This window comes from Pogoniulus pusillus, chromosome 19, assembly GCF_015220805.1.
Source record: "Pogoniulus pusillus isolate bPogPus1 chromosome 19, bPogPus1.pri, whole genome shotgun sequence".
NCBI lineage: Eukaryota > Metazoa > Chordata > Aves > Piciformes > Lybiidae > Pogoniulus > Pogoniulus pusillus.
The window spans coordinates 8845448-8858383 of NC_087282.1; the positions used below are offsets into that span (position 1 = coordinate 8845448).

At 46.5% G+C, this 12936-nt stretch overlaps 1 protein-coding gene and 1 long non-coding RNA gene across 10 annotated transcripts in view; one reads left to right on the forward strand and one right to left on the reverse strand.

Moving 5' to 3' along the window:
* The window catches only part of LOC135183880 (uncharacterized), a 142258-nt gene extending 135853 nt beyond the window's left edge, over positions 1–6405 (forward strand). The window contains exon 4 of the long non-coding RNA XR_010305748.1: positions 6261–6405. This is a non-coding gene — a long non-coding RNA (uncharacterized LOC135183880). The remainder of the gene's footprint in view (positions 1–6260) is intronic.
* FGF13 (fibroblast growth factor 13) overlaps positions 6402–12936 on the reverse strand; it is a 424907-nt gene continuing 418372 nt past the window's right edge. For all 9 annotated transcript variants that reach the window (XM_064159173.1, XM_064159170.1, XM_064159169.1 and 6 more), the window contains one exon: positions 6402–11228. In XM_064159173.1, coding sequence (XP_064015243.1) covers positions 11092–11228 — 137 coding nt within the window. In that variant the 3' untranslated portion in view covers positions 6402–11091. The remainder of the gene's footprint in view (positions 11229–12936) is intronic.

A 12936-nucleotide genomic window follows, 5' to 3' on the forward strand; every position in this document is an offset into this window, starting at 1 on the left:
TTAGCAGCTGCTTCCCCTCCCTGTTGCTGTGTTGGGCGAGCGACTGGAGTCTGCTTTCCTCTTTTCATATGCCACTGCTGAGTGATTCCTCACTCTTGTGCTTCGCCCTGACTGATCAAAGCCTTTCCCACTGCAAACTTTGATTAAGCAGTAAGAGACTTCCAGCAAAGCTTTGGTCTCTTCCTGCTCGCTGTACAAGGTGGGTCAGCCAGTACCAAGGGGAATACCAAGGCTTGTGAAAGTGCTTGCATGAACAGGGCTAGTAGGGTAAGTGCTGAGTCCTGCACCTGGGGAGGAATAATAAACCACACCAGTACAGGCTGGGAGATGATCTGCTGGAGAGCAGCCTTGTGGAGAGGGACCTGGAAGTGCTGGTGGCTAACAAGTTACCCATGGCACAGCAATGTGCCCTGGTGGCCAATGGAATCCTGGGGTGTATTAAGAAGAGTGTGCCCACCAGATAGAGGAGGTTCTACTCTGCCCTAGAGAGACCTCATCTTGAGTAGTGCATTCAGTTTTGAGCTCCCCAGTTTAAAAGGGACAGACATCTGTGGAAGAAGTTCCAGTGGAGGACTATGAGGATGATGAGGGGACTGGAGCACTGCCTAATGAGGAGAGGCTGAGGGACTTGGGGCTTTTTTGTCTGTAAAGAAGAAGACTGAGAGAGGATTTAATCAATGTTTATAAATATCCGAGGGCTGGGGTCAGAAGTGAGGGACAGGCTCTGCTCACTGCTCCCTGGGCTAGGACAAGGAGCAATGGGTGTAAGCTGCAGCACAGGAGGTCGCAGCTCAACACAAGGGAGAACTTCTTGACTGTAAGGGTCCCAGAGCCCTGGCACAGGCCGCCCAGAGAGGTTGTGGAGTCTGCTCTGGAGGCTTTCAAGGTCCATCTGGATGCATTCTTGAATGAACTACCCTAGGGGATCCTGTCTTGGCAGGGAGGTTGGACTTGATGGTGTCTGGAGGTCCCTTCCAGCCTCTAAAGTTCTGTGATTCTGGAAGGGTCCCAGAGCACTGGAACAGGATGCCCAGAGAGGCTGTGGAGTCTCCTTCTCTGGAGACTCTCAAAGCCCATCTGGATGCATTCTTCTGTGGCATAAGATAGACTGTATGGTCCTGCTCTGGCAGGGGGGGGTTGGACTCAATCTCTTTGTGTCCCTTCCAACCTCTAACATGCTGTGATGTTGTGATCTCCTAAACATTTGTACTTCAGTGCTTTGGCCAAGTAGATTACTACGGGCTCTAAGCCTACTTTGCAGCATGAGGCATTCCCTGAGCTTGCTGATGCCAACTCCTTTCTCACCAGTTCAGGCTGTTTGCTGCTATATGTACATAGATTTATGTATCTGTCTATATCTTTAGCTGTATCTATCCATATATTTATCTACATATTTATCTCTGGCATCTCTATCTGTCTATATATATCTATATTTATCTCTATGTCATCTATCTCTGTATCATCTATCTCTGTATCATCTATCTCTATATCATCTCTATGTCTGTCTTCAATATACATATATATATATATCTATATATATATATCTATATGTGTCTCTCATGTGATTGTGTGTGTATATGTGACACATTCCGATGGGGTTGGAGTAGATGGTCTCCAGAGGGGCCATCCAACCCTGATCATTCTGTGTTTCTCTGCTTGTGTGAAGACATTTTCCTCCTTGGCAGAATTTGAACTCCCAAGCAGGATGTTGCCTGTCTGATGTGGAGTATGCTGAAAGAATTCTGGTTTTGAGAAGAGAAGGCTCCAAGGAGACCTTATTGTAATCTTTCACTATCTAGAGGGGGCTGCAAGAAAGTTGGTGAGGGATATTTTAGGATGTCAGGTAGTGATAGGACTGGGGGAATGGAGCAAAAATATAAGTGGGTAGATTCAGGTTGGGTGTTAGGAAGAAGTTCTTCACCATGAGACACTGGAACAGGCTGCCCAGGAAGGTGGCGGAAACCTCATCCCTGGAGATTTTTAAGGCCAGACTGGATAGGGCTCTGAGCAACCTGATCTAGTGTGAGGTGTCCCCACTCACAGCAGGGGGTGTGGAACTGAATGATCTTTGAAGTCCCTTCCTGCCCTGACAGTTCTGTGATTCATTGGAATTGGAAATGAAAAGAGAGTTGGCTCAGTAAGATGCCACAGAGATGTGTGCCAGGGGCCAGCTCTGCAGTGGGGGAATCACAGAATCACTAAGGCTGGAAAAGACCTCTGAGATCATCAGGGACAAATGTCAGCCCAGCACCACCATGCCCACCAAACCATCTCCCACAGTGCCACATCTACACATCTTTTGACCACCTCCAGCTGCCAAAGCTCTCCTTCAGCCAGATGTGTAACTGGGTAGGTGTAGTCCCCTGCTCTGCACTCTGCATGTTGTGAGGGGCTTCACTGAGGGGAAGAAAGGCCTTGAGCAAGTGACCTCCAATGGGGAAACACCAGTGAGGTGCTGGCTTTGCTTGACAGCAGGGATGTTGTGGACCTGCCACAGGAGGCTGACATAAGCCTGGGCTCTCCATCATCTGTCTTTAGTGTTGATGCAACAGAGCCAAGCATTAGTGGCCAAGAAGGTGAGACTGGTGATCGTAGGCTGAGCCTGAGGGGTCATCCAAGGAGAAGAGGCTACCAGCTGGTAAAAGAAGCATCCATATTCCTGACTGGTTTATGATTTCTTTTGCCTTCTCTTTGTTTTGCTCAGTCTAGGAGCAAATGTTGATCTGTTGGAGGGTAGGAGAGCCCTGCAGAGTGATCTGGCCAGGCTGGCTGAGTGGGCAGAGGCCAATGGGATGAGATTGAACAAGGCCAAGTGCACTTTGGCCACAACAACCCCAGGCAGCACTACAAGCTGGGGACAGAGTGGCTGAGAGCAGCCAGGCAGAAAGGGACCTGGGAGTACTGGTAGAGTAGCTGAAGATGAGGCAGCAGTGTGCCCAGGTGGCCAAGAATGCCAGTTGCATCCTGGCCTGTGTCAGGAATGGTGTGGCTAGTAGGATGAGGGAGGTTATTCTTCCCCTGTACTTAGCACTGCTCAGGCCACACCTTGAGTGCTGTGTCCAGTTCTGAGCTCCTCAATTCAAGAGAGATGTTGAGGTACTGGAATGTGTCCAGAGAAGGGCAATGAAGCTGGGGAGGGGCCTGGAGCACAGCCCTATGAGGAGAGGCTGAGGGAGCTGGGGGTGTGCCGCCTGCAGAAGAGGAGGCTCAGAGGTGACCTTGTTGCTGTCTACAAGTACCTGAAGGGAGGCTGTAGCCAGGTGGGGTTGGTCTCTTCTGCCAGGCAAGCAGCAACAGAGCAAGGGGACACAGTCTCAAGTTGTGCTAGGGGAGGTCTAGGCTGGATGTTAGGAGGAAGTTGTTGTCAGAGAGAGTGATTGGCATTGGAATGGGCTGCCCAGGGAGGTGGTGGAGTGGCTGTGCCTGGAGGTGTTCAAGCCAAGCCTGTCTGGGGCACTTAGTACCATGGTCTCGTTGATTGTCTAGGGCTGGGTGTTAGGTTGGACTGGATGAGCTTGGAGGTTTCTTCCAACCTGGTTGATTCTGTACCCTGATTAAGTGATTATAAAACCTGCAGATTGCCTCTCATTTCATTACCTAACTCAAAACTTTTAGCCTACTGAATGCAAAGCAATGTTTTCACCAACAGCAGGTGGGTTCCCAAATATTGCCACTACATCCAAAGGCAGTAATTGTCCTTTTTAAAGGAAGAAAGTTAACTCCCCACTAAAAACAAAAACTCTGCTTTTTGCCTAACAAAAAGAAGTTTAATTTTTAAAGATACTAACTCAATTATCAGAAGGCATGGTTGGATGAGCAGGCAATTCAAAGGAGGAGAAGCTCAGAAGGAAAAGTTCATCAGTGCATTAGAGAGACAATGGGGGAAAGTAAAACTGTTGCCAAGTGCCATTTGAAGAAAACCATTTGGGAAGGAAATAGGATTAATTAAGTTTGGAACTGGTTAATTTTGTTATCTAAGAATATTTCATAGATTAACACTGTGACATGCTTATAAATGAAGTAATGGCTGAGGTCCTGCAGCAGGAGGGTGAATTGCTGGTGTAGATAAAGGCTCTTCAAATCAACAAGGGACTCCAGACTTGCTGGAGCCTGTGGTGCATTCTGCACCCCAGACTAAGATCAGGCCTTGAGATATCCACAGCAGAGGGGACTGAACTGTGTCAGGGTGTGAGCTGAGTCCTGCTGAACTCAGTGAGTGGCAGCAGTTTTGTTGCCTCTGAGGGAGAGTGCATTCTACTTTCTAACCCTTAGAATCCATCCCCTCCCTTTATTGGCCTTGTCCTTTTCATCACAGTGAACCTTCTACTTCTTTGCCCTGAGACCTTTCTGGTGGAGTTAAAGAGCCACCTGGAGGAACATGAGATGAAGCCACTGTGACCAAAAATACCCCTGAACAGGAGTAAGTTTCCTACTGACATTGTATTCCCATTACCCCTTCCCTGGAGCAAGTGTGTGCGGCTTCAGGGATGTTCCAGGTGTTGGCTGGAGGATTTCTGAGTCCCACCCTAACTCCTGTAAACTATGTTCTACTGTTCCCCCCCTCCTGGTCCCCTTGATGATTTCCTACCTTAACAATGGTGTGATCTCAAGTTGTGCTGAGGGAGGTCTAGGCTGGATGTTGTTGTCAGAGAGAGTGATTGGCATTGGAATGGGCTGCCCAGGGAGGTGGTGGAGTCGCCATCCCTGGAGGTGTTCAGGCAAAGCCTGGATGAGGCACTTAGTGCCATGGTCTGGTTGACTGGCTAGGGCTGGGTGCTAGGTTGGACTGGATGAGCTTGGAGGTCTCTTCCAACCTGGTTGATTTTATGATTCTATGATTAGTGGAGGGTGGTGGATCTGTGACACCATCCTTGGACAAGCTGAGGAGTGTGACTGGCAATGTGTGATGCTGAGAAACCCACGGGAGATGAATTTAGGTGAGCAACTGCACACATAGGTGAGGAAAAAATTAGGTCTATGGGTGCTTGAAAGTAATTTTCCATATGGGATATTTAAAGATCTGAAGTTCCACATTGTTACTAATGGTCATTGAAGGGAACCCTATAAGCTCTCTTCCAGTTCCTGATGAGATGGAATAATTTATTACTTCAATTTCTGTGATTAATGCAGCACTTGTTTCAAATTCAGGTTTTACTTTAATATTTAAACTTCCCCAGGAGAAGAGCTGCAGAAGGCCAAGGTGACTAAGTGTCCCCCTCTGTCCCCAGCTGACAGGGCACAGTGCCAAAGCAGGGCAAGCTCTGCCACCAGAGCTGATTTGCAATAAAACCCATTACACACCAGCTTGCTTCAGGTCCCTGCCCTCCAAAAGGGATGCACCTCAATGCCAGGCTGGCAGGAAAGGGCAGCTCTGCTCACTCATCCCAGGGAAGAGACTACCCTGTGAATTGAGAATTTCAAGTTGTCAGGAACATCTCCCCCTAAATGAGCTGGAAAAAGCCCAAAGCTGGTGTTAATCACATAAATTACATGGTAGGGCTTTTCCCCATGGAAATAAAACCAATTAAAATAGGCTTTCTACTAGTCCTGTACAGCATTTCTGCAGGACTAGTCAGGCAAGACCATGGTGGTTACTGTCTTAATCTTTGACCAGATAGGAAAGTGAGCTCCAGTATTCAGAGAAGCCATTCCCTCAGATGGGAACCTGTGTCCTCCATGGAGCTTGAGGCTACAGTAAATTGAAAGATCCACCTGTGATGGTCTTGGCTTGACCACTGAGTTAAAATGAAGGATTCAACTGTGATGGCCTTGGTTTGACCACTCAGTTAAAATGAAGGATCCACCTGTGATGGTCTTGGCTTGACCACTGAGTTAAAATAAAGGATTCAACTGTGATGGTCTTGGCTTGACCACTCAGTTAAAATGAAAGATCCACCTGTGATGGTCTTAGCTTGACCACTCAGTTAAAATGAAGGATCCACCTGTGATGGTCTTATCTTTACCACTCAGTCAAAATGAAGGATCCACCTGTGATGGTCTTAGCTTGACCACTCAGTTAAAATGAAGGATCCACCTGTGATGGTCTTATCTTTACCACTCAGTCAAAATGAAGGATCCACCTGTGATGGTCTTAGCTTGACCACTCAGTTAAAATGAAGGATCCACCTGTGATGGTCTTATCTTTACCACTCAGTCAAAATGAAGGATTCAACTGTGATGGTCTTGGATTGACCACTCAGTTAAAAGGAAGGATCTACCTGTGATGGCTTGACCACTCAAGTTGCCCCTCTCTGGTTTAGGAAGACACAGAAGAAGGACAGTGTTACCACAGAAGAGTCCGTGTCCCAAGGGAAATGAAGCAATAGTGTTGTGCATTGGTGGTGGAGTGGAGAGCCCTTAAATGACAAAGTGACAAAAATCAGAGCCTGGACAAGAGGGAGTCTGTTTTAGAGAGAGTTATTTATTAGAAGACAGGAGGTTGTTACGTACAGATTCTGTCCTGCAAAAGTGTCCTGGTCACAGCTATGTCAGGGAGACATTTCAACCCGTTAGAGCTGGCTCTGGTCTCCACGCAGAGATACTCAAGACACAGCAGAGCTCTGCCAGACCTGGCTCTGGTGCTGCTGCTCAGCTGGGGCGAGGCCTGGCATAACACAGCATCCCTGAGCTCATTGCACCGCCCTTATCCCGCTGGAAAACCTGGCCTGTGGGCTGGAAACCAGTGGTGGGGACATCAGACGGTGCTGCAGAAGGGGCACTGCTCTTCCCTGGGAGAACCTGGGGATAGTCTCACCGAGCAGGGAGTTGGCTTCCATCGTGCCAGCGATGAACATGGCTGAGCAAGTGGCTACGGAGATACAACCATGCTATGAGGTAGCATGAGGTAAATTAAAGGAGGAAAAAAAAGCAAAGGGGGAAAAGAAAAGAAAAAAGAAAGATCTCTGTGATACAGAGAAGAGCTCTTCCCACCCCTCTCACCCCCTACCACGCAGGCAGTGCCTGAGCCCTCTGCAGAGACCTGTGAGAAAGCAGCTCTGACAGGTGGATCACCAAAAACAGGCAGCGATTTGGCCTCAGAACAGTTGTGCTCCTAGCAGTATTCCTCCCAATTTCATGGCTGACCTGCTTGATTTGGGGTTGGCAGGTGGCATTTGTCAGCCTTCCACAAGGGCTTTGCAAGCCCTTCAGGGTGGCTCAGAGCTTTGCCAAGTGAAGCCCAGGTGCATCAGAACGCTGCTATGTCTGGTTCTGCACCTGCTGAGCCAAGTCCAGCCCCGTGGTGCTGCACAGAGTGTGGGCAGCACTGCTGGAGACGCAGGGACAGGTGAAGTGGCTGCCAGGAAAGCATCAGCCATCAGACTGGCAATAACAGAAGGGTCTCAGACCAAGCCTTCTGCAGATGCTTTGTGGGGCGCAGCCACATTAAGGCTTGGCTTCCTACCAGCCCCTGGGCATTGTTCGTTCCAGGTGTACATCTGTACTCTACCACTCTACATGTGGCAGCACAAAATGGGTTGTCCAGTGGCTATCAGGGTTTTTTTTTTGCTAGACAACCACCAGTATGGACATTTCCCCAGCAGCTAGCAGGTTTCTCAAAGGGAGGTGGGCTCAAGGAGTCATCTGTTTAACATTCTCATTTCTGGGTGCTGAAGGATAAATACATGCTCTGGAGTCTGGCTCCTCAAGATGCTTCTCTGCTGAAGCTACATTCTTGTCTACCCATGGGACTTTGCTGGCTGGGGCAGGGTATCACCTTCGCTTCACTGTCTGCAAAGGCACATTTCACTCCATCTCTCCTTAAATCCCAGTCTATGGCTCCAGAGACCCTGGGCATAATTCCCCTCTTTACTTATCTTGTACAGGAGCTGTTGTCTGCTATCATGACTCTATCTATTGCCCTTCCAGTCCATGATAATCCAAAGGAGAAACTATTGTTGGAACAGGTTTGTCAGAAATTTAACATAATTATCAGAACCAGCTTTTTTTTTTTAATGGCTCATCACAGCTTTCTCATCTGAGTCCAAGCATGGCCTTTGTTAGCTTGGTGTACTGAAGCCTTTGAAAGCAGGGACTTGGCATTCAGCGGTCACAGCTGATGCCAATGTCAATACCAAATGGATCAGAAGGGACCATTTGTGAGATGAGCATTTTTCTTCAGCTGCAGCTGACCTTCAAGGTCAGAGGTACCAGAGATGGGGAATACCAGGCTGTAGCATAAAGGCAAGCAGCAGGCCTCCGCGTGCCTCTGGGACAGCAAACACCCAGCATTGAACTAGCTTTGCCACAAACACACCTATTTTCTAACCAGCTTTTACGTTCCCAAGGCACTCAGACTCCTATTTTAACTTGCACTCAAAAAGTTCAGTGTTTGGGGTTGGGAGGTTTAAGAGAGATGCTTCACACAAAGGCACACCGCACTTGGCTGAAGGGAAACATGCTCCAGACTCAGACTCTGGAGAAATCACAGCTGTGTCTTCAACCGTCAAGGGTTTCTGTGGCATTGGTTGTGCTCCCACATCCTTCACCTGCTGGAAAGGGGAGAGCTGAGGACCCCCAAATCCTCTAAAGGACAGCAAAATGGTAGTATTTGGAGAAGGCAATGCTCTTCTTCCACATGGAAGCTCAGCAAGGCAAAGCTCTTTGCCTGCTATTCACCACAAACCCACAAATCTGGGGGGGGGGGCTGATCTGAAATAGCATCTCCTTCTCTTCTCTCCTCTCTCAGCTCAACCATAACTACCCCCACATTGTCCTCCCAGCCTGCTCTGAGGTCTAATTCCAGTCTGCTGAAGCAGGAGGCACACAGAGCAGACAGCAAAGTACCTGCTTTTAATTTCAGGCTAACATTGATAGTAGCTTTTGCTTTCATTTCCTTCACTGCTTTCCAGCACTGGATCTTCAGCCACCCACGATTACAGCTTTTTCCTCCTAGTACTTTTTGAACCACCTTGGTGAGTGAAGCTCACCTGTCAGAGCTGCCTGGATGGTGTAGATGAGCAAAGTCCTCACTGATGTTTTCAGAGAGCAAAGGCAGGAGAGAGGGATGTTTTCTCTCCAGAGCATGTACACAAAGGCAGGAGGCAGAGCTTTCCTCAAGACCAGACAATGCTGGCCCCTAAAGTGCACAGCAATGCTGAGCATCCTCAAGGTGCCACCAAGGCATAAGCAGGGCTTGACTTACCAGGCCAGTTTGGGCCTCCCCTGCTGCGAGGGCAAGTGTGCTGCCAGGTAGCACTATGTGGCTGCACTAAGGGAACTCTAACAGGGAGGACAGACACCGAGAAGTTGGAGAAGCTCAAAGCAGAGGAGCACAATCCACTGGGGCTCCTGCGGCGCGCGGCGGAGCGTTACCAAGGCTTTGTGGCACTGAATGCTCAGCATGTTTTGAGTATCTCGGCTGGGTGTGTGAGACCAGTTCTAAGGATATCCAAAAGAAAGCACAGGTTGTCATTTGTACAGCATATGGCATTACAGGGGATCAACCCAGCACACAGAAAGGTTTGGAACATTCATTACAGTCTAGCTTCTAACTCGATCATTTAACTGCCCAACCCTTCCCCCTTTGAAATCAGGCAGGGATTGTACATCAGGTAACCAAACAAGCTCATTTTTTTTTTGTTGTTGTTGTTAAAAAAAAAATTACATCTTAATAGAAATAGTTTATTCAATGCATGGTTGTGTATACAACAAATTATAAACAATTCTTTTGTTTGTTTTAGTAGGAGGCAGCAGAAAACTGCCTGCATGGAACTACGTCAATTTTGGAGCACAGAATCCAACGATGGTTAATGCACAAAAATCTTAACACATCATGCAACTCTAGGCCAATATTCCAACTTTCTCCCATGCAACAGACATGATGAGCTAAATGGAAACCTAACTACTCTATTTTTTTTTGTTTAATTTTTCCTTTTTTTTTTCTTTTTTAAACAATTGTTTCCAATAGCATGGTTAAGGATATTGTCATTTAGGGGTAACCTGTCCTAACGTCTTCCTCCTACACAATATTCACGTGCCTGGTACAGTGAAAGGACTTTTACAAAGAAGACATTTCTTTTATATATATATATATAAAAAAAAAGGAATAATAATTAAAAGTCACTTTCATTCCACAGTTTCTGTCTTTAGGAGAAAAGAAAAAAGGGCAAAAAAAAGAAAGAAAAAGAAGAAGCCACAACAAATAGTTTTAAACATGACGCACAAAATGGAATTAAGAGGAAATTCTACACCCCGGGGGATAATTTTCATCCCTTCCCATTAAAACTTCCACTTGAGGAGAACAAAACGACTCAGTTCCTACAAGACTGGGGGTTTAGCACAAGAACTTGACCAGAAACTACAAATCTATAAAAAAATGTCTATTTCGTTGTGTTTAAAACCCATGAGAAGACTTTGTTTTGCTTGAGCCTGAGATGCCAACTCTCAGTTCCAACCCTGATTTATTTTTTTAGCTTTAATTATTTGTTTTAAAGACATAAGCTTTAAAGACCCATTGGAGTTCAGAAAGCAAAAACAAACAAAAAAAAGTTGCACTATTCCAAATTAAAGGATAACTTTTTGTTAATTAATATATATATATATCTCTCAAGCCTTGGATATAAAACAGTAAAGCCAAGGAAACAACAGAGTTTACACATCTGTTTGTTGTTTGCTTGCCCCTATAAAACATACAAGCGTTAAAATTTCCTTTGAAGAGCAAAAGTGGTCTTTTTTTGTTTGGGTTTTTTTTTTGGTTGGTTGGTTGTTTTTCTGAGTTGGAAAGCAAATTCTTATCAGCAGTGAATGCTGTGAAATGTTTTTGTTTCGTATTCCACAAAGCATAAGAGAGAGAGAGAAAGAGACAGAGAAAGAGAGAGAAAGAGCTGGACATTTCTTCTCCGAGATTTATCCCACAGTTACGTTTTGCTGGCTATCCAAGTGCCTTGTGATATGCACAAGCATATTCTAGGTTATTGGGGTGTATCCTTTGACAACCAGGAGATCTAATGGCTGATAAACGAGTGACCTATGCAAGTTCGGTGGCTTGTCCTGGGCAATTGAACGTTTTGGATGAAAAGACTGCTAGTAAGAATTCAACTGCATCCAGAGGTAAGGTTCTGTTTAGAGAGCACTTGGCTGGCCTGAACCTGGCTACGTTGACTCGTTTTGGCTCATAGATTTACCCCCATTTAGCACTCCTGAAACGCTTCTGCTCTTTGTTGGGGTCCCGCTTCCAGATCTTGAGAACTCTGTGAGATCGTGGAGAGAAGGCTCTTTGTACATGGCCACTGCAAAGCAAAAGAGAGGCAGCACAGTCAGCATGTGTTGGGGCTTGCTCAGCCTGTTGAGGCAAACTCCAGCTGCTGGGATTTTTCCATTCAGCAGTGTCTAGGTTCTAATTTAAATTTGCAGAGACTCAAATAAATTTGATAGAACCAAATAAGAATTTATAGAGTGCCCTTCCCTCTTCCCCCTTCTTTCCCAAAAGAAAGGAAATAGATGTAGAGAGAGGAAAAGGTAAGCACACCCAAAGAAATCAATCTCACTCTGATTTGGAAGTTTAAAAGAAAAGTTTAACAATAAATTAAAAAGGTATCTGAGGTAGGGAAGTTACAAAGGCACAGGGAAGGGAAAACAGATACAAAATGTGTAGATGCAACCCAATTTTGATGGTGATCAAATGGCTTCATCTGCCTCGTGGGTGATGGCCACATGGTGAAACAAAGAGAACCAGGAACAGGATGGTGATGCTGGGAGGCAGGGAGCACAGCGAGAGTGAAACAGGCAGTCCCCCCTGCTTTTATGGATCTCTAGACAGGAAGGGGAGTGGGCTAAGCATCACCTGGTAGTGTTCAGACCTACCCCTGGGGAGGGGTCAAGACCACCTAAGGTCAGGTTCAAGGTTGCTCCCCCTGGAGGGTTAACCCTGTACAAGCAATAAGCAATGCAAGGAGTGGATGGAAGAAACACAGCAAGGAGACCCCTTCCATTTCCAGCATACCCTAAGAGCCTCTGAGGTTCTCTTGAAGGGAATGACATTTTAGGGAAGGAAAAAACCACAGCTCCCTCCCTTTGCCACCTACTCACTGCACGTAGAAAACTCTGCAAGACAGACTTAGGCTGTTACCAACAGCAGCATTGTTAGCGGCTGTGATCTGACCTCTCACCTGTATATATTCCCTGAGTAGGTGAGTGCAAAAATGGATTTTCAGTCTTCTGATTCCTTTGATTTCACACATGTTAGTGAGGCTCAACCTTGACATCAGTTGCCTAACAGTCCTAAATGTAGGCTGCCAAGCTAGTCCAGCATATACCTGGGGCTATGCACCTTTGAAACATTGGATTTCAGAACAATGCTGCCTTAAGGGACTACCTGAGAGCATAACCTCTTAAGGAAGGTGCATAAGGAGGCTACCTGAGAGCATTACCTCTTAAGGAAGGTGCATAAGGAGGCTACCTAAGAACATAACCTCTTAAGAAAGGTGCACACAGAAGTTATTTTTCTGGAGAAAAGAAGCACCTCCATACATCAACTCTTTCTGCACTGACCAAAGAGGGAGCCAGGTTTGGCCACAGTCCTGATTCAGATCCTGCAGTTAATTGGGCTGAGAGTACATCCTGGCTTTTTCTACACAGCAGTATGCATGTGCCAGGTGTATTATTACTCTTAATTCTGATTACTTTTAATATGCTGAGGCCACATTAATTGTGGTTTAATAAGCATGGCCCATTAGAGTTCTAATCCCAGGCAAAAAGGGACGAACAAACATTCTGTGACACAAAGCACATATTGAGGAGCTATAGAACAAGTCACTAATGGCCTGTAAGCAGATGTTTGGCATCCAGACAGAGCCTTAGTTACCTGTTGTGGAGCCACTGTGGACTTGGGGCACAAAGAACCTAACATATGTATTTGATTAGATTAGAGAAACACAGAAGTGAGGTAGAGAAGCCTTAAAAAGTGCAGCTCTGGTTAGATTCGAGGTGTGCTACCAA